The 21,687-nt window shown below is 44.8% G+C and overlaps 2 protein-coding genes across 9 annotated transcripts in view; one reads left to right on the forward strand and one right to left on the reverse strand.

Moving 5' to 3' along the window:
- abcc10 (ATP-binding cassette, sub-family C (CFTR/MRP), member 10) overlaps positions 1-5,783 on the forward strand; it is a 94,214-nt gene extending 88,431 nt beyond the window's left edge. For all 5 annotated transcript variants that reach the window (XM_059982592.1, XM_059982594.1, XM_059982593.1 and 2 more), the window contains 4 exons: positions 612-757; positions 843-940; positions 3,703-3,815; positions 4,618-5,783. In XM_059982592.1, coding sequence (XP_059838575.1) covers positions 612-757; positions 843-940; positions 3,703-3,815; positions 4,618-4,753 — 493 coding nt within the window. In that variant the 3' untranslated portion in view covers positions 4,754-5,783. The remainder of the gene's footprint in view (positions 1-611; positions 758-842; positions 941-3,702; positions 3,816-4,617) is intronic.
- A 5,876-nt stretch (positions 5,784-11,659) lies between these two features.
- Positions 11,660-21,687, reverse strand: part of dlk2 (delta-like 2 homolog (Drosophila)) — a 36,566-nt gene continuing 26,538 nt past the window's right edge. For all 4 annotated transcript variants that reach the window (XM_059982616.1, XM_059982614.1, XM_059982617.1 and 1 more), the window contains exons 5-6: positions 19,221-19,365; positions 11,660-15,727 (exon numbers count right to left, since the gene is read on the reverse strand). In XM_059982616.1, the coding sequence (XP_059838599.1) occupies positions 14,935-15,727; positions 19,221-19,365 (938 nt within the window). In that variant the 3' untranslated portion in view covers positions 11,660-14,934. The remainder of the gene's footprint in view (positions 15,728-19,220; positions 19,366-21,687) is intronic.

The raw sequence follows: 21,687 nt of genomic DNA on the forward strand, positions 1-21,687 counted from the left end.
TTCCAATTCCCATTCCAACATGTCAGTCCATGGCGTCCTCTTGTTGCCAAGATGAGGCCACCCTCAGGGTGGAGGAGCAGCACCTTATATCCTGTCTCAGTAGCTTCCAACCTGATGGCATGAATATCAATTTCTCCTTCCAGTAAAAAATCCCCCCCTTCCTCTATTCGCTTCTCTGACCTTTTACCTCTTCTCACCTACTTATCACTTCCTCCTGGATGCCCTCCTCCCTCCCCTTCTCCTATGATCCGCTCTCCTCTCCTGTCAGATTCCTTCTTCTCCAGCCTTGAACCTTTTCCACCTTCCTGGCTTCACTGATCACCTGTCTCCTTTTTATTCTGGTGTTTTCCCACTTCCTTCTTAGTCCTGAAGAAGGGTCTCAGCCTGTTTATTCATTTCCATAGATGCTGCCTGACTTGCTGAGTTCCTCCAGCATTTTGTGTGAGTTGCTATGGATTTCCAGCATCTGCAATTTTTCTTACGTTAATGATTTGCTGCTATCCTGGGCCCCTTTGTACTGGAATCAGCAGAGTTTAGGTACTTCCTCATTAGGGGAGCCAAATTTGTGACTTTACTGCACTCTCATTTCTGGCATTCTGTCTCTTTTCAAGATCAAGGATGGCTGTTATCCCCCAGGATCCATTTCTGTTCAGTGGCACAGTGCGAGAAAACCTGGACCCACTGACCCACCACACAGATCAGGAGCTCTGGGATGTGCTTCATCAGTGTCACCTACATGAGGTCATCCACAAAATGGGTAAGTGTAGGCCCGGTCGTGAGAACATAGCCCACTCCTTTAGATGATGCTTAAAGATTGCCTCATTGTTCTGTCTCCACATCAGGAGGATTAAATGCAGAGCTGGGTGAGAGAGGGAAAAATTTGTCCATCGGACAGAAGCAACTGATGTGCCTGGCGAGGGCTGTTCTCACAAAAAGTAAGGTACTGTGACTGGGAGTGAGAGGTCACTTCCTTACCTACAGTTCTACTTTCTGCTGGCTATCGTCACTCCATCTTCGACTATAGTTTTGAATTACATGTAATTGCAGGCTGCAGATGTATGGCTGATTTGGGATAAACACAGATGGATTAATGTCTTGACAGAGGCATCTAGAGTCCTGTGCCACAGCATGGCACCAGATATCAGAATGCCCCCCAACATGTGACACCAGAAGCTTGAGAGAATAGCTCTGAACACGAGCAAAGCCATCATTAGCATGTAATAACACCGAAACCCTCCGGGTAAAATCTGTTACCCTTCGCATTAAAACACAACAGTCATTTTCAGGCGTCTGACATCTCAAATGTGACCAAACAGTCCTAACAATCTCCTCCCTTGCCTCCCATAGTCTGAGATACATCTTAACAGGTCCCAGTGGTTTATCCTCCTTTGTTTGACACATGAATGTGCAGAGAAGAGGGATGAGATTGATTGGGAGTCATTAGTTTTCTTTGTTCAGTACAACACTGTAGACCAAAGGACAATCCTGTGCTATACTGTTCTATGTTACTGCCTCCTAAGTTACCTAATATCTCCAAGAGCAGTGTCCATCTTCTTCACGATTATAGATGAGAAGTATTATTTTTAGACTTTGCCCACATCCTTACACAAGCTGCTTCTTTGGTCCCCAGTGGGTCCTATTTCTTCCCTATTAATACTCTTGCCCTTAATATACTTATGGAATGCTCCAGGATGTTCCTTAATTTTGTGATACCTTGTGCTTCCTCTTTGTCCTCCTAATTTCTTTTTCAAGTACTGTGTTCTTGCAATGACTGCACTCATCAGTGTGTAGAAGGATAAGAGGTGATCTTATTGAAACGTGAATGATTGAGAGCATATCATGGATCCTGTACCATCCTGGAGCTGGTATCACATAAGACCATAAGATATAAGAGCAGAATTAGGCCATTTGGCCCATCGAGTCTGCTCCACCTTTTTATCAAAGCTGAACATTTCCTCTCTCAGCCCTTCATGACCTGACTAATCTAGGATATCAGCCTCTGCCTTAAGTATACCCAATCACTTGGCCTCCACAGCTGCCTGTGGCAACAATTTCCACAGTTTCAGCGCTCTGGCTAATGAAATTCTTCCTCATCTCCATTCTAAAGACACACCCCTCTGTTCCGAGGCTGTATACTCTGCTCTTATATACCCCTACCACAGGAAGCATCCACTCCACATCCACTCTATCAAGGCCTTTCACCATTCAATGGGTTTCAATGATCTCACCCCTCATTCTTCTGAATTCCAGTGAATAGGGGCCCAGAGCCATCAAACATTCATCATATGACAAGCCATTCAAACCTGGAATCATTTTCATGTATCCTCTCCAATGTCAGCACATCCTTTCTTAGATAAGGGACCCAAAACTGTTCACAATACTCCAAGTGAGGTATGAATCTTCAGTGGTGTAATGACAAGCACATTATCCTGATTTCAACACTGAATGCTCACAGGAGCCACACAGTAACAATTAAACATAGGCTGTGGTAAAGATATTACATCAGTTGTGTGCGTCGTCCATGGGTCAGGAAGCATGTTGGGTAGGTGGAGGTGGGCAGAATCCATGGCTAAAGGGAGTAGTTTCTCTTGCCACAGTTCATTCCTATCGTGTATACTGTGCTCTATCTCTACTTGCTGTTTGCTGGTTTAAACGTCTCATGTCACCCTATGGGTTACCACTTGCTTCTCTGCAGCTCAGTGAGTATTCAGAAGGATTGGGTCAGTAGTTGAGAAAAACCCAAAGTGGTTTCTAGCAAACCTTAGCAACAGAAAATGCTTTAGGTTATTGCATTGTCTGATTGCCTTTTTAACTTAGTGCACTGCCTTGATCCAATAACCCTTAATGCCTTTGCCTAAGAGTGATCTATAAGTGCTTCCCACCACTTCTCCAGCCTCACATTTTGGGAAGTAGCTTCCAGGTGTCAGTTGTTCTGAATGTGAAGGAGTGTTGCCTGACTTCATTCGACCAGACTTGTTCGGTCTACTTTATGGTTCTGCCCTCTTCTTCTTGTCCCACGTTACAGCGAGTAGTTCATTGGTTCCATCACATTCTTTAGTCACCTCATTTAGATCATCCCTTCATCTTCTATATGCTTGGAGATGCAAACTTGATCCATGCAAAATGAAGACACAAGAAATTACTGATGCATAATGTTGATCCATGCAACTCAAGATCATAATCTAACTCTCAGTACACCTGGGGAACATGTTTTGTAGCTGCTCCATGTCATTATTGAATTAGTAAAAAGAGGGCATTCAGCCCATTAAGTTAATGCCCATTCTAGTCAGACTGCTTTTTCCTCAGACTGTCAAAATATTATCCCCTGTGTGATTTCCCAGGTTCATCATAAAAGCCATGATTGATTCTGTCTTCACTGTCCTTGTATTTGTGTCCCAGTTGCTAACTAATCTTAAAATTGTCAATTTTTTTAAACTAAAAGTATTTAATCTATGTTCCTTAAACTTTGAAACTCTGTACTAATGTTGACAGCTTTCTAACCCATCATGTTCTTGTGCACCTTATTAAATCTCTCTGCTTCTCTCGCTTCATCAGTCTAACCTCACATTGAAATCTCACACCCAGAACCATACCAGTAAATCTGGCCATCCTGCCTGCAATCTCTCAGGACCTTCTCTAACAGTCCATTTGTGCACCCACACCTTGTACCAGTATTCTGAAGTACTCCGCTTTGTTGTGCAGATTCTATGCATTGATGAAGCAACAGCCAGTGTGGACCAGAAAACAGATCAGCTGCTACAGGAGATGATACGCAAGAAGTTTGCAGAGAAAACTGTATTAACAATCGCCCACAGGTACTTACTGTCACAGGCATGAAGAAAAGGATAAGAGCAGAACGAACTGAAAAGCTTGAGGTGCGGGTGGGGGGGAAGATATGAGAACAGAAAGGGAAGTTGGATTTGGCTAACTGTGGGCAGGAAGGGGCCTTGTGCCCTCTCTAGCCACCCATGGAACTGAAATAATTGTTCAACTCTGGAAGCACTGAAAGAGAGGGGGGAGGAGATATTTCATATTCAAAATTACTTTTAATTAATGATAAATGTTAATAATATTTCAACACCTGTCAATTTTCTGAGACTATGACCAGTACGGTAATTGTGGAATGGGCAGGAACCTTCTCCCAACCTCCACCAGTGCTGCTCTAGAGATGGTTTCCTCATAAGCACACAATGTCTTATCTTTTCATGGGGTCATGCTGGACCAAGTGTCATCATTGGTCTTTTGCTGCTGGTTTAGGGCAACAAGTGGTCTTCAGTTATCTCCCACTTTCTGAGCCACTGAAGGAAGCAAAGTTCAATATCTTCAAAGCCTCGATGTTTTTAACAAGCATTGATCACACAACTGTGAAGGTTTAGTTAGTTCTAAAACATTACTTTTTTGGAAGGTTGCCAAATTCCAAAGGCCTTCAAGCTTGCAAGTTTGGAATCTATGTGGATGAAGCCAGTATAACATCTTCCTGGCTGTCACATGTGGCAACCTCTTGGGAAGTATCTCCCAGCCTCGATGAGCGCCAGCAGTGTAGACTGGCACTTGCTATTCTTTCTCCTGTGGTGTCTGATAATTGTGTAATTTCTCCTTTGGTTCTGTTTCTCTCAGGATTAACACAATAATGGATTCAAACCGGGTCTTGGTGATGGACGCTGGCACGGTAAAGGAGTTTGACTCACCTGATGTGCTTTCTGAGGACCGAGATTCCTATTTCTACCATCTCATACACAGTAATGAGCTGTAGTGGAGGGGCTCTGTCCCCTAGTTAACATAGCTACTGCAGACTCGGGCCTTAGCTCTGTCAAGTTGATAGCACAACACACACAGAGCTGAGGATTTGGGTTAGGGAACCAGGAAGCTAAAGGCACCTTCTGCATTTTAAACAGCAAAGGACAGAGTTTAAAATATATTGCAGATGGTGAGAATAATGTTGAAGGTGTGTGATAGTTAGTCTTATTTAGGCTGGAAACCATAATCCACCTGAGGAGAAGACTCTTCTGTAACCTTCCATTCATTCTGGTCACAAGTGACCAGCCCACCACCCTCTCCTCCAGACCCCACATTTCCTGTTTCTACAAAATCTGCAGTCCAGATGAAGTATCTTGGCCCAAAACGTCAACTGTTTACTCTTTTCCATAGATGCTGCCTGGCCTAAGGTCCTCCAGAGTTTTCTGTGTGTTGCTTGAATTTCCTGTTTATGTTCATTTCCTGTGTCTCTAACCTGACACCCTCCCACTGAATTACCGCTCACTCTCCCTCACTGTTGTAACGTCCCCTCATGACTCACTTCCTGTTTCTCCCTCTGCCAGAGTCACCATTCATTCCAACTCACATGACCCCTCATGCACCTCTCCTCAGGTTCTGCATGATATCCCATTCATTCCTTCCCCTCACATTTGTCTGCCCATCCCTTATAGAGTTGACTTTCATTATTCCCTTCCATCTTGCTGATTTTCCCACCAACTTCCCTCCCTGACTTGCTCTTCAGTGCCCACCATTCGCAGCAGTTGCTCAGTGATATAATCTTCCTGGTAATTACTGACACAAAGGAGAGCTGAGTGGGTTATTACCTACTTCAGTACATTGGCCATGCTTCTGTGTTCTCCTGGATCTCTGTCCTATGATTTGTTTGTTATTGTACTGTCATTTGATAATGTAAAGTATTTGGATGAACCTCTGATTGCTGCTCGGCTTGTACACGCTGCTGAGGTGCCTTCCCTGAGTGAATCAATCATGTGACCTGTACTGTATAAATAAATTCCAGACCCACACAGGCTCTTTGCTTGTCTGCTTTTAAAGTGAATTCCACGTATTGAGTTCTGCTGCACTTTAAGGTTCTGACAAGCATCGCCGCATCCTTAGGCTGTGGAGGGAGTTGGATTGGTAATGATCTTCTCTCCACTCGATGTTTGTGATCAGCTGAGGAATAATCCCACCACCAGGGAAGTTACATGGAGTGAGACTTCCCTTTTCAAAGAAGTCTGTTCTTTTCCTTTTATTGGAACACTGCCTTCAGCAAGATGTATTGGGCAAACCTGATTTTCATTTGTAGAATGGCATTTACTCTATTATCAGCGGGTGTTGATGAAAACTTTCCTGTCAAATATTGAAGTGGAAGTCTTTGCAATGAAGGGGGTTTCTGGTGCCTCCTGTGGATCATCTGGTCACAGAACACAGCGCTGCCTGGCCCGCATTCAGGCGGCCTCGGTTCTTTGGCATTTCAAGAACTAAAAGCGAGTAAATGAAATCAGTGGCAAGAGTGGGAGAAAGTTGCCAAAGATTTGCATTCTGTTATGGTCACCCTGTTCTATTAAGGATGTAGAAGCTTTGGAGAGGTTTACCAGGATGCTGCCTGGAGTAGAGGGCGTGTGCTACAAGACGAGGTTGGACAACACTCTCTCTGGAGCAGTAGAGACTGAAGGAGACCCGACTGAAGTCTATAAAATTATGAGAAACATAGAACAGAAGGCCAGTATCTTTTTTTTATTTCCTGAGTTGAAATATCTAATACTAGAGGTCATGAACTGAAAACAAGAGGGGGTAAGTTCAAAGGAGATTTGCTGGGCAAGTATAGTTACACAGGGAGTGAGGGGTGGCAGGAAATGCTGCTAGGAGTGGTGGTGAAGTTAGGTGCAATAGGACATTTAAGAGGCCCTTAAATTGGCACATTAATGTGCAGAGAATGGAGAGATATGGGCACTATGCCGGCAAAAGGGACTCATTCAGTTAGCCATTTAATTATTAGTTTAACAAGTTTGGCACCACATTGTGGGCCTCACAAGTGTGAGGTATTGCACTCCGGAAGGACAAACCAAGGTAGAACATACAAGGTAAATGGTAGGACACTGAGGAGTGCAGTAGAACAGAGGGATCTGGGAATACAGATACAAAATTCCCTAAAAGTGGCGTCACAGGTAGATAGGGTCATAAAGAGAGCTTTTGGTACATTGGCCTTTATAAATCAAAGTATTGAGTATAAGAGTTGCAATGTTATGGTGAGGTTGTATATTGTGTGCAGTTTTGGTCACCGAATTATAGGAAGGATATTAATAAGGTTGAAAGAGTGCAGGGAAGGTTTACAAGGATGTTGCCAGGACTTGAGAATCTGAGTTACAGAGAAAAGTTGAATAGGTTAGGACTTTATTCCCTGGAGCGTAGAAGAATGAGGGGAGATTTGATAGAGGTGTATAAAATTATGATGGTATAGATAGAGTGAATGCAAGCAGGCTTTTTCCACTGAGGCTAGGGGAGGAAAAAAAAGAGGACATGGGTTAAGGGTGAAGGGAGAAAGGTTTAAAGGGAATATTAGGGGGGAGCTCCTTCACACAGAGTGGTGGGAGTGTGGAATGAGCCACCAGATGAAGTAGTAAATGAGGGCTTACTTTTAACATTTAAGAAAATCTTGGACAGGTACATGGATAAGGGGTGTATGGAAGGATATGGTCCAGTAGTAGACAGGGGTCTTGTGGGTGGTGAGGGGGTGCCTGGTCATTTACGACAGCAGTATTTTTCCTTTTTACCTATTTTTACAGATGATTCTGAAGATCCAGTTAATAACCGGGTAGGTCAGTTATATTTATCCCCTGCTCTAACATTGAGCTGGGGAGAAGGCTGACAGATGGGTTGCCACCTATATAACAGAATTTAGGGCCATTAAGTCAGAGATAGGTACAGCATTATAATTAATATGGGAAGTATGAAGCCAAATCTTGTATTAGATTGGCTGGATTAATAAATGGCAGAAATTGTCAGATAGGAGTGGGACAGGATGGGGATAGGGAAGTGGTGTTACAATTTGGTTCCATCAGTCCAGAGGAGGTGCTCTTTGGGAAGGAATGGGAGCGAAGATGGATGGTTGGCATGATTGAGGTTTGGACACCCGAGTTTGCACTCATTGGTAAGCAAGGGAATGGGTGGTGTGATCCCGGAGACAGTGGAACACGTGATCATGGTGTGCCACAGATATTCATTGGAACATGGGAGGCTGATCAGGCAATTATTGGATAGATTTGGTGTGCATAGTTTGTAGGATATTCTGGCACTTGCAAGGCAGGGACGGTTAAGTCATGTCGGGCCCTGGTAAAGTTTTTAATTAAAACAGGTTTAGGAGATAGGATCTGATCCCCGTCAAAGCTCCCTTCATACTCCATTACTGTAGGTAATGTGCCTTCATGATACATGCAAGCTGCTATTACCTCAAAGGAAGAAGAGAATTAAGCTGGGTGAAGATTAAAAATTGACCAGGAAAACACTGGCTATAATTAAATAATGATCAGTTACCATGCCCCAATTAATCCCAAACTCTAAATTATATTTAAATAATTAGATGGATGGCTGTTGTAAAGCCTCTTGCAGAAAGACTTGCAGAATTTGCAAATACACTGTGTGAACATGGTTTGCTGTGTGTGTGTGTGTGGGGGGGGGGGGGTTGCCACAACTCCAGGGACCCAGGTTGAAGACTCTGCCGTTTGTGTGAAGTTTGCACATTCTTTCTGTGGCCACATGGGTTTCCCTTGGGTACGCTGTTTCCCTTCCCAGAGAGATGCAGGTTGATAAAATCATTGGGAACTGTAAATTACCCACAGTGTGCAGTCGACTCTGGGTGGAGTTGAGAAGAAAATGAGATTATTGTAAATGTGTGTTTGATGGTCAGTGTAGATTCAGGGTTGGAGGACTGTTTGTGTGTTGAATGTCACTCTATCTCCATGATGCAATGATTGTACTGAGTGATATAACGATACCTGCAGAGTTCAAGCAAGATGGAAAAATGATCAATGAGCCAGTTACTGACCACAGAAAGAACGGGGGGATGGGGGGATGGAGGCATGCACCTCCCCAAATCTTCCCTGAGCAAGTATGCAGGAGCAGGAGGAAATGTGCATGATTACTGAGGTGCACTCTCCTTTTGTTCACTGCACTACCAGTCTTCGATTGTTGTTAACACTATTAAATGCTTTATGTAATCTCGATTGCTGTCACATGGTATTGGTGGTATAAACACAAAGACAGCTCAAACTACAAGTGCAAAACCTTTCTTACCATTGCAATCACGCACTAAATGTCTTGGAGGTAGCAAACCAAAGACAGGATCTGAACGACTCCATCTTGAAGCAGCAAGGAAGACTGAAGCACCCAGCTGAAGGCGTTTGGACCCTGTCAACAGTCAGAGGCTGCTCGGAGAATGGTGTTCGGACCTGGTCAGCGATCACTCCCAATGGAGACTACTGCTCAGACCAGACTGAGTCCTGAGTCAGGGAAGGACTGTTCAATGTTCTCAGATTTCTGTGATTGGACTGTACTTTATATTGATCTCCTTCAGTTTTTCAGTGTTTTCATTTTCGTGGCCAATTGGCGGGTAGGTGATCTGTAAGTTCTTTGGGGGGTGGTTTTGATGCTACTGTTACTGTTTTTTTGCGACTGAGGAGGTTGATCACTTTTTTTCTGCAGGGGAGGGGTTGGGGATATGTTATTGTCACCGCGAGTGACAGGGTCAGGGACAGTTATTGTCTGCAGGGAGGGGCTCGGGTGAAGTTATTGCTGCTGTTTTTTCTGTGGGTGGGTTAGGGGTTGTTATTGCTGTTTTTTTCTGCAGGGAGGGGTCGGGGACTGTTACTGTCTGCAGAGAGGGGCTCGGGGAAAGTTATTGCTGCTGTTTTCTTCTGTGGGTGGGTTATGGGTTATTGCTGTTTTTTTCTGCAGGGTGGGGTCAGGGACAGTTATTGTCTGCAGGGAGGGTCTTGGGGAAAGTTATTGTTGCTGTTTTTATTCTGTGGGGAGGGGTCAGGGACAGTTATTGTCTGCAGGGAGGGTCTCGGGGAAAGTTATTGCTGCTGCTTTTTTCTGTGGGTGGGTTAGGGGTTGTTACTGCTGTTTTTTTCTGCAGGGAGGGGTCAGGGACTGTTATTGTTGCAGGTCTTTTCTGCAGGGAGAGGATGGAGGATTCTGGGGTCTGCGAGTTTTGTTTTTTTTTTACTTTTTTATTGCTGTCTGGAGAAGACAAATATCAAAGTTGTATTGTACATGCATACTTTGATAATAAAATGAACCTTGAACCTAGCAGTCACTCCGTGATTATTGGAAGACAATGTGTAGCTAGAGCTAATCAGGAATGAAGCCATTCCACAGGAATCAGACACTACTTTGTCCATGTGTCTCGCACTGGTCAAGCTACATCCAGTGGTAATACCCAGCTGTGGTTGCCTCCTCTGGGTGATGTGGCTTCCCTTTTGACTTCTCCACACATCAAAGTCATGGAATGATTTCTAACTCAGACCATTTCTGCCACTCAGAAATCTTGGTTTTATTATACTTCCTGACACCGCAGGGGTTAGCTGTATCCCCATCAACTTAAGGCTGGCTTGCAGCATTCAAATCCCATCTTTCCATATTTCCTTCCACAAACCCTGGACTACATAATTCCATCTTTCTATTTGCTGATTCACCTAGTCTATTTCTGTTCAGTAGCAAAGCAAAATAGAAGACCTTTCCAGTGGGGAAAAAAGAGAATAAACTGCTCTAAGAGATCATTGGCACATGAGAAGACCTAATCCCTGCAATGCCCTGGATTGGTCTGGTGTGCCTGTGTCTCACTGCTGTTTAGTTCTCCTACTCCAGTGGTCCCCAACCACTGGGCCACAAAGCATGTGTTACCAGGCCACGAGGAAACGATATGATTCAGTGATGTGAAACGATATGAGTCAGCTGCACCTTTCCTCATTCCCACTGTTGAACTTGAACACACGCGAGGTCACCAGTCGCCTAAATGTAGTGATACCCTTGTGCCAGGGATCACTGGTTGGCCTCAGGTAGCGAGAAGTGCCGTTGGCACCGGCCTGGAGTGCAGACAGATCGGCACGGCCTCTAAACCTGTTTAGCACACCAAATGTTTGTGGGGAACCAGGTGCTAGAATATTCACAGACAACCTAATTGGGGCTCAGGTTTCATAAGTAGCAGAGCAGTTACCTCACTGTGATCTACTTAAAGTCATCCCTCGAGCCAAACTTTTGTCGGCCAATAGATCCTACCTACCTACAAGGGGGGGGTGTGGCGGGTGCGCACCCCGTTGCACTCCTCGCTCGGTCAGTCGCTCTCTCTGGACTGCTACTGCTGCGGCCCCGGCACGGGGACCTCCAGCCCTTACCTTGTCCTCTTACCCCACCCACAACCAGCTGCACCTGGCCAAGGCGTCTGGCGGCGGGCAGGCGGGAGGCTGTCTAATGAGGTAATGAAGCCCTCAAAACTGCTTCGGTACCTTGAGTCCAAGTGCCCCGCACTTAAAGACAAACCCGTTGAATTTTTTGAGTGGAAAAGACGTGAGCAAGCAGGATAGAAGCAAGTGCTGAGAGCCATGAAAACTAAATTGTGGAATAGACTGGACGTTAGGAACCCCCCACCCCCCTTCAGGTATCACTGTATTCCAGTCGTGATTAACACCCCCCCCCCCCCCGGCCCCCGTTGGCCAATCCGCAAGAATATTGTCAATATTAAACCGGTCCGTGCTGCAAATAAGGTTGGTGACCCCTGTCCTACTTACAAGTGGTGCATTTCTGGGCTGGAAGGAAGAAATGTTCAGTCATGGTGTGGACAGCTGGTTGGTTCTGTGGTGCCTATCTGTCCATGCAAACACAGTGTTTGAATACATCTGTCAACTTGTATCATGTTCTTCAGCCCAAATAATTTCTTTATTCAAATATTTAAAATTCCAAGTATCAAAAATAGTCAAAATCCAAACATCTCATCTTCACGTTACAACAGTGCTTAATATAAATTATTTACAAGGGAGTGTAATAGAAAATATTAAATATTACCCTGAAGCTGCAGAATAATGACAAAATGAACTGTACCAAGTGTTGCTGCTGTAACCCCTCAATCTGTGATTTCTGTACACTTCCCAGTTCTGTGATGGGAGGGGAAGTGACTCACGTTGCCTCCTCCGCAGGACACAATGCTGTCATTAACCAGCTCTCTGCACCATGTAATTTAAACCCAAGTTCAGCACCTTGTTGAGGGAGATGGTAAGTGACTGTCTTTGGGGAGGGAACAGCTGGGTTAGTAGTTCCCATTAGTTTTTCAGACAGCCTTCAATCCAGGAAGAAGTGGAGTGGTGACATGCAGACCTGTATTGAGAAAGATGAGAACATTTGTTGGGGTGGTGGCAGTCATGTTTGACACCAGTGTATTGTGGACATACTGGGAAGTCTCACAGCTCACATACAAACAATTACAAAAGCAGACATACAAGTCTGCAGCCAGCCAGCTGTCCCTCTGGATTGACAGAGTTGAAAGTGTCAGGCAAGAAAAGGCCACAAAAAGGAGGTTGTGTCGTAAAAACTTATCAAGAACAAAATACTATTTAAAAAAAGGAGATATTCGGTATATTAATGGATTAAAGGTGGATTAATCCCAAGTGCCTGTTGAGAAGTATCCTCAGCTGCTGCGGGAGGCAAGGGAAAAGTAGCTGGGGCCTGGACAAATCACTGGTGGCTGCACAGGCAGGCACCTGCTAGTCTTCACACAGCTAACAGGAGTCATCTGCCGTTTGCCTTTTTAAACCCAGCTCTCATCCACAATCCTCGTTCACTCATTTGAACCAGCCAGCTTGCTCCTCAGCTTCAGTTACCTTGTTGCATTGTCTTTGCTACAATGCTTTTGGGTCAAGCCTCCTCTACGTTTCCTGACAAGGTAATTACAATCCAGTCAGTCTAATGCTAGTTCTGGGGAAACTATTGGAAAAAGAAATTGTTAAAGGAATAATCCATCAGATTAAATTGATTGAATTTTTGAGCAGGTAACTAAGTACCATTGACAGTGTGATTCAAGAAGTTTACATGAAATTTCATTAGACTTTGGCAAAGCCTTCTTGGGAGACTGGTCCAAAAGGTGAGAGCCCTTGGGACGCAAGGCAAATTGGTAAACTGAATCCAAAACTGGCTTAATGATTGGAAGCTGACAGTGATGATGGAGGGTTGTCTATGCAAATGAAAACCATGGCCAGTGGTGTGCCACAGTGTGCCAAGACATTGATGTTTATCTACATGTGTGGGGGGGGGGGGGGGGCTTCTTCACATAGAGAGTGGAAGGAGCTGCCAGACGAAGTAGTAAATGCGGGCTCACTTTTAAAATTTAAGAAAAACTTGGACAGGTACATGGATGAGAGGTGTATGGAGGGATATGGGTCAGGTGCAGGTCAGTTGGACGAGGCAGAAAAATGGTTCAGTACAATCAAGAAGGGCCAAAAGGCCTGTTTCTGTGCTGTAATGTTCTATGGTTAATGATCTGGTTGTCAGCGTTGGAGATGCAATTGGTAAGCTTGAAGATGACAAAGTATTAGTTGAGGAAGGGTAATATTCAGCTATTGGCTGGTGGTATTCAGTTAGAAGAGCAGAACAATGGAATTTAATACTAATTATATGGTAAATGGTATATGGTAAATCTTTTCAGGAGGACTAATAATGCCAATACATACATAATGAAAGTTAAAACCCCAGGAAATATTGAGGTGTCGTGGATCTTGCTGTACTGTGCATGCCAAAGTATCCCAGAGGCAAAAGAACAGCGAGATAAGGTGTTAATGAAAGCAAGTGGGATACTTTGCCTCTTTTATCCAGAGCTTTGAATGTCAGGCCAGGGAAATGTAGGACAAGGGTCCTTCTTTATAAAAGACCAGTCGGGAGAGACGTGTAGATCAGGTCGACACATCACAAGAATGGTGTGATTCCGATGGAAAGGGTGCAGAGGAAATACACCAGAGTTTGAGAAAGGTAATTTCAGCTCTGAGGAAAGATGGGAGAGTCTGAGTTTCTTTTCCCAGGAGCAGAGGATGATAGATATGTTCAATACAGAAGGCAAAGAGGGTCAATATTGAGAGACATTGTATAAATGGGGGGGGGGGGGATCAAAAAGAACAGGTAGGTTGAGGTGATGTGAGGATAAATGTTTTGACCCTGAGGATATTTGACATCCAGAAGCTGGTATTTTCACAGCTCTAAGTATTTACATGAGAACTTGAATCACTGTGCATGGAAGTCTACGGGCCTGGTGGCGGAGAGTGAGATTAACATAGGTTGGTGTGTGATGGCCAGCATGGACATAGTAGGAGGAAAGGCTAGTTCCAGCACTGGGTAACACTACATCCACCACACCTCCAGCTGGATGGAATCCAGGCTGCCCTTCAGCCATGGTAGAGCACCATGGCGATGATAACTTATCACGACAGTCACATTTGACTGCTTCCTATGTATGCTGGTGTGGTCCTATTCTCCCCAGAGGGAGTGGCAGTGAGGTTTGAATTCCTAATACATTCAGCACCTCAAAAAAACTGGCAAAAACATTCACCCACATTCTGATGATCTGCTCTTGTGCTATGAAAGTCAGGTCAAAAAACAAATTACATATCATTATTGCAATATCCAGAGCTGTAGAGCTGAGTCCATGTTTGATTCAGCTGTCGGAGACCAGTTCCTGCTCAGTGTGTACAAGGTGAAACAGCAGGTTGGAGCAGAGACCTGGTCAATGCAGCTTTGTAATTGTTAATGAAACCCTTGTCATCGGTTCCATTCATTCGATCTACAGAGCCCAGTCCAGTTACTCTGCTCTTTCCTAATTAATCTCATGCACACAAAACCCAGGTGAGCTCTTGGAGGAGGATAATTTCAGTTATCCTCACTATGTCGTTTTTCATTTTTTCCCGATGGAGGTGAAGCTCTTTGGGATATTTCTCCATTGAACACAAGTCTTTCTCTGTGGATTCACTGGTCTCCAGCTGAAACTTCCACACCCCAGTCCTGGGGAAGAGAATAGAGTTCAACCCATCCAAGTGTCCAGGGCCTTTATCTCGCCCGTGGGTGCAAATCCATTCTGAAAGTTTGCACTGAGGGAGAAAGTTGACAAGTGTATGGGCAACCCTGTCTCAGGCCTTCTGTCGTTTATATTGGATCCAGGTAGAGGTCTTTCCTGGCCTGGGGACCAGCAGTGTGTAGGAAAGCAATGTTGCCATCCTCCTTGGGACTTGGTGCTGCTTGTTGTTGCAAACACCTGAGGTGGTTATGAGTGCAGTGACAGCCAGAGTGATACTTCCACACCACCAGAATGGTGGCCAGCGCCAGGAGGAGGGTCACAGCCCCAAAGATGCTGAGCCACATGAGCTGCTGGTGTGTGACAGGTGTGCTGCTCCCTGCTATCACCTCCTTCACGGCCACCTTAAGCTGCACCTTCTCATTCTCCTGCCTTCTGCCACTGTTGTCATGGGCGTGCCTTCTGGCACTGACAGTCTCTGGGTTGCTGGGCCATGGTCGCTGGCCGGTCACGCTCCTAACTTTGTAAGCACTTTCACGGTACCCTTCGATCAGACGTTTGGTCGCTAACTCTTCATTGCGAACCCATGTGAAATCAGCGCAGGTTTTTCCAGAGTAACCTTCAGGACAAACACAGTCAAAGTCGGCGATGCGGTCATAGCACTTGGCACCGTTCTGGCAGGGCTGGCTCGCACAGTCATCCTGATTGACGGTACAGAAACGCCCCTCGAAGCCAGTGGGGCACAGACAGGTGAAGCGGTTCACCGCATCCTGGCATGTGGCCCCATTGGCACACGGCCGCATCAGGCAGTCATCAACATCGATCTCACACAGAGGGCCCACAAATCCTGCCAGGCAACGGCACACGAAGGTGGCAGCAAAGCCATTTTCATCCCAACATGTCCCACCATTTCTGCAGGGAGACCTGAAATGGAGAACAGTACAGCTCACAGAAAAGTGCTTGCACCTGCACTAGCACTAGTCGGAAGCTTACAACTCTCACTGAGGGATGAGGGTCTTTTCTCTGCCTCCATGGAGTTGTGTCTATTTTCACCTGCTTAGTGCAGGTGAACCCCCCTTTGAAAGGCCCGGTAGTGTCAACTTTCACCTTAATGTTGCTCATACATGAAATAAAAATTCTTGCCTCTTCCCTGTGTCCTTCATGCATATTTTTCCATTTCAGTTCCCTGGTCTTTGAACCATTTACTCCCCATTACACCTAATCCAGTCAGAATCTCTCTCCACCTCCTCTGTTCCAAAGACAGCAAACACCCTTCTCCTAGCTAACCACGTTATTAAATCCTTCATGCCTTCTGCTAAATTTTTGCTACACTCTCTCTGGGACCTTCATATCCTTTCTCTAGTGTGCTGGCCAGAATTGGACACAGCATTTAAGGCATGTTTTTAAAAGTTTCAACCACCATACTGCTTTGAATTGAATTGAATTGACCTTATTTCTTACATCCTTCACATACGTGAGTAAAAATCTTTGTTACGTCTCTGTCTAAATGTGCAATCATAGTAACTTATAATAAATAGAACAGTCAATGTAACATAGAAATACACTCAAATCAGCGTGAGTTAATCAGTCTGATGGCCTGGTGGATGAAGCTGTCCCGGAGCCTGTTGGTCCTGGCTTTTATGCTGCTGTACTGTTTCCTGGATGGTAGAAACTGGAATAGATTGTGACTGGGGTGACTCAGGTCCCCAGTGATCCTTCGGGCTCTTTTCTCACATCTGTCTTTGTAAGTATCCTGTATCATGGTAAGTTCACAACTACAGATGCGCTGGGCAGTCTGCACCACTCTCTGCAGAGCCCCGCGATTAAGGGAGGTACAGTTCCCATACCAGGCAGTGGTGCAGCCAGTCAGGATGCTCTCAATTGTGCCCCTGTAGATAGTTCTTAGGATTTGGGGGCCCAAACCGAACTTCCTCAACTGTCTGAGGTGAATGAGGCACTGTTGTGTACAGACCATGATATCCTCGGTGATGTGAATGCTGAGGAACTTTAAGCTGTTTACCCTTTCAACCCCAGATCCATTGATGTCAATAGGGGTTAGCCTGTCTCCATTCCTCCTGTAATCCACAACCAGCTCCTTTGTTTTTGCGACATTGAGGGAGAGGTTGTTTTCTTGACACCACTGTGTCAGAGAGATGACTTCTTCCCTGTAGTCCACCTTGTTATTGTTTGAGATAAGGCCAATCAATGTAGTGCCATCGGCAAATTTAATTGGCAGATTAGAGCTGTGGGTGGCGACACAGTCATGGGTATACAGGGAGTAAGGGAGGGGACTTAATACCCAGCCCTGAGGGGCTCCTGTGTTGAGCGTCAGAGGGGTGGAGGTGAGGGAGCCCACTCTTACCACCTGCCAGCAATCTGACTGGAAGTCCAGGATCCAGCTGCATGAGGCAGGATCAAGGCCGAGGTCTCTGAGCTTCCTGTCAAGCCTGGATGGAATTATGGTGTTGAATGCTGAACTGTTGTCCAAGAACAGCATTCTCACATAAGCATCCTTCTTCTCTAGATCTATAAGGATGGTACGTAGAGCAGTGGCTATTGCGTCATCTGTCAATCAGTTGTGTCAGTAGGTAAATTGTAGGGGGTCCAGTGTTGGTGATAGCATGCTGCAGATGTAGTCCTTGACCAGCCTCTCAAATCATTTGCTTGTTATTGAGGTGAGTGCAACAAGATGTCAGTCATTCAGGCATGTTACCTTGGTCTTTTTGGTACAGGGCTAATGGTGGATAATTTGGAGCAGGAGGGCACTCTGCACTGGGAGAGGGAGAGATTAAAAATGTCAGTAAACAAATGTGCTAGTTGTGCTGCACACATCCTGAGTACTCGCCCTGGGATGGGTCTTATGAAGACCTAGATCCCTAGCACATAGTTCTCACAACATATTCAACAATTTTAAATCACCCACGTGCCTATTACCATGTACATTTTAAACTCTTCCATTTTGGCCCTGTTGTCTCTCCATTTATATCAAATTACCTCTCGCTTATATATTAAACTGATCTGCTTCAAATCTGCCAGCCTATTGGCATTCATGCTGTCTTTTACTCCCATCCTCACTGTTCACAACATCTCCAAATTCAGTAGGCTCTGTAGTTGTTATGTTATCCATATGATCATAACCATGTAGTAAAAAAGCTGTGACTGGAAATACAGCTACAGTCAAAAAAGTCAGCTGTTCACTCAGTTTTGCAGATTCTGCTGGACCCTCTGAAAGTTAGTTATGTTTCTAACAGGATAACGTCATCCCATTCACCCACAGCTTGAGCAGCCTTCCTGTCAGTGTGTCACTAGTATTGATACCAACAATTGCCCATGCAAACTCGTACCTTGTCAAAGCATTCAGTTGGTGTAATCAAACACAATGTGCAACTTATTCAGCATTTTAAATGCACCAGTACAACCCTGTTCCAAGATCACTGACACTTACGAAGACCAATGAAGGTGACGGGAGGGAATGTTGGTGAAGAATTGGCTATGGACATGTGGAATGATGACAAACCCCAAGATATTATTTTATTTTTTAAAAAGACATCATAGAGACAACAACTGAAGTAGTAACATAATCAGAAACTGTCAATGTGAATTAGGCAGGACACCAGAGGGCACAGTTTTAAGGTGCTTGGAAGTAGGTACAGAGAAGGTGTCAGGGGTAAGTTTTTTACTCAAGAGAATGGTGAGTATGTGGAATGGGTTCCCGGCAATGGTGGTGGAGGCGGATACAATAGGGTCTTTTAAGAGACTCCTGGATAGGTACATGGAGCTTAGAAAAATAGAGGGCTATGGGTAACCCAAAGTAATTTCTAAAGTAAGTATGTGTATGGCACAGCTTTATGGGCCAAAGGGCCTGTATTGTGCTGTAGACTTCCTATATTTCTATCATCCAATCTCAATTTCAGTCTCTTGGTAAAGACAGTACACCTTGAGTCATGGAGTCCTGTAGCAAACAGTAGTCCCTTAAGCCCACCATGCCCATGCTGACCATCAAGAACCTTTGTAATTAAGTATAGGACCTGCGCTTAGAAGGTGAAAGGAACTCTATTCCTATATTAATGAGCAAATGTATTAACCAAAGGCAATCTTACCCAAGACTTTAATGGCTCTGAGAGACTTCCCCCCCCCCAGCAGAGTCCCTCACAGATTCTTCTCGAAGCAGCTTTATGACTGATTATCCCATACAGTCTATCTATAGACTGTCACACAGATTCCCCGATACAACACAGATCTCAGGTATTTTGAACTATGATATTGGATAGATCCATGAGCTTTCTCTCACTCAGCTTCGAGAACCCGTAACACACACTTCCGCCATTTGTGCTCTGTCCTGTGGGGATTAGGGCTTTGTCTCAGGTCTTGCCGGACACCTGTAATAACCTCAAATATCTTAAAGCAGGTTCCTTACCGAGCTTTGGCACAGGGGCCAGCTTGTAGCTCACAGTTTTTCCCATAGAAGCCTTCCGGGCAGGTACACCAGTAATCACCCTCTCCATCATCAAAACATTGGCCAGCATTCTCGCAGGGACTTTGATGACTGCATGGGTGAATATCTGCAAGTGGGAGAGGGGAAATGATTAATACTACAGGTCATTATTCTGCTTGCTTATGTAATTCTCCATGCCTTCAGCCTACACAGAATGATGAAATCAGAGAGTGGTACAGCAGTGAAACAGGCAGCTCAGCCCCCATGTCAATCCTTTCTGCCGAAACAATGTTCATACCTTTCATTTCTGCACACACATGTACCCAAAAACCTCTTGTACATCTCCACTGTATTTGTCTCTACTAGCAACCCAAATACCACATTCCAGGCACCCATCACTCTTTGTGTTTTTAAAAAATAATAATCACCTGCACATTTGACCCCTCTCAGCTTAAATGCATACCCCCTGGTATTAGACATTTCAGTACTGGAAAAGATACTGGCTGTCTAGTCTATCTGTGTGTCTCAGAACCTCATACACTTCTCTCAGATTTCTCCTTGGCCTCTGACACTCCAGAGGGAAAAATAACACAGGTTTGACATCCTTATTGGATGTCACATGCATTCTGATCCAGACAGTGTCCTGGTAAAACTCTCCTGCAGCCTCAACATCCCTCCTATAGTGAGTGACCAGACTGAATGCAGTATTCCAAACGCTACAACGCAACTTCCTGATTACTGGTCTAATAAAGTCAAGCATTCTATATCAGAATCAGGTTTATCACTGGCGTGTGACGTGAACTTTATTAATTTAGCTTCTTTACCACCTTATCAATCTGTGTGGTCACTTTCAGGGAGCTATGGACCTGGACTTGGACTCTAAGATCACCCTGTACCTCAACACTGTAAAGGGCCTAGCCATTACTGGTGACTGTCTCTTTACATTTGAGCTCCCAAAGTGCAATTCTTCACACTTGTCAGGATTAAACCTTATCTGCCATTTCTCTGCCTGTATCAGTAATTGCGAGTCTTGCTTAGTCCTCAGACACTCAGAAACTTCCACATATGTACAATGTACTGTGGAGAACATTCTGACAGGGTGCATCAATGTCTGGGGAGGGGGCCGGGGGTCTAATAGCCTCTGTAGTATCCAAGACACCTTCAAGGAGTGGTGCTTCAAAATAGCAGCATCCGTTATTAAGGGCTCCCATCACCCAGGACATGCCCTCTTCTCACTGTTACCATCAGAAAGGAAGTACAGATGCCTGAAGGCACACACTCAGTGATTCAGGAACAGCTTCTTCCCCTCTGCCATCTGATTCCTAAATGAACATTAAACCTGTGAACACTGCCCCACTTATATTATTTCTGTTTTTACACTATTTAATATACATATACATATTTACAGTAATTGATTGATTTATTTTTCCAACATTATCATGTATTGCAATATACTGCTGCCGCTAAGTTAACAAATTTCATGACCTATGCCAGTGATGTTTAACCTGATTCTGATATACATCCCAGTGTATCCTTTGCCAGTCTTCTATGCCTTCTACAAAACCACCAATCATCTCATCATTTGTAAACTCACTAAACTATCTATATTGTCAACCAGGACCTTTATGTACTGCATATCAGAAACAGCAGACATCCCACTATGAATCCCTGTGAAACACCACTAGTCACAGACCTACAGCCAGAACAAGTCCTATAAACCACTACCATTCGTCAAATATAGGCAAGCCAATTCTGAGTCCAAATGGGCAATTCCGTGTTGATCCTGTGCATTTTAATCTTCCGGATTAGTCTCCTATGAGGGTCCTCATCAAACGCCTTACTAAAATACATGTAGACAACATCCATAGCTCCACCTTCATCAATCACCTTAGGCAGCTCCTCATAAATATCAAGTAAGTATATGCAAGGCCTATTGAGAAAATAAGGAGGCATGGGATCCAAGGGGACATCGCTTTGTGGATCCAGAACTGGCTTGCCCACAGAAGGCAAAGAACTGGCTTGCCCACAGAAGGCAAAGAGTGGTCGTAGACAGGTCACATTCTGCATGGAGGTCGGTGACCAGTGGTGTGCCTCAGGGATCTGTTCTGGGACCCCCTCTCTTTGTGATTTTTATAAATGACCTGGATGAGGAAGTGGAGGGATGGGTTAGTAAGTTTGCTGATGACACAAAGGTGGGGGTGTCGTGGATAGTGTGGAGGGCTGTCAGAGCTTACAGCGGGACATTGATAGGATGCAAAACTGGGCTGAGAAGTGGCAGATGAAGTTCAACCCAGATAAGTGTGAGGTAGTTAATTTTGGTAGGTCAGATATGACGGCAGAATATAGCATTAATAGTAAGACTCTTGGCAGTGTGGAGGATCAGAGGGATCTTGGGGTCCAAGTCCTTAGGACACTCAAAGCTGCTGCACAGTTTGACTCTGTGGTTAAG

Source organism: Hypanus sabinus, chromosome 10 (genome assembly GCF_030144855.1).
Source record: "Hypanus sabinus isolate sHypSab1 chromosome 10, sHypSab1.hap1, whole genome shotgun sequence".
NCBI lineage: Eukaryota > Metazoa > Chordata > Chondrichthyes > Myliobatiformes > Dasyatidae > Hypanus > Hypanus sabinus.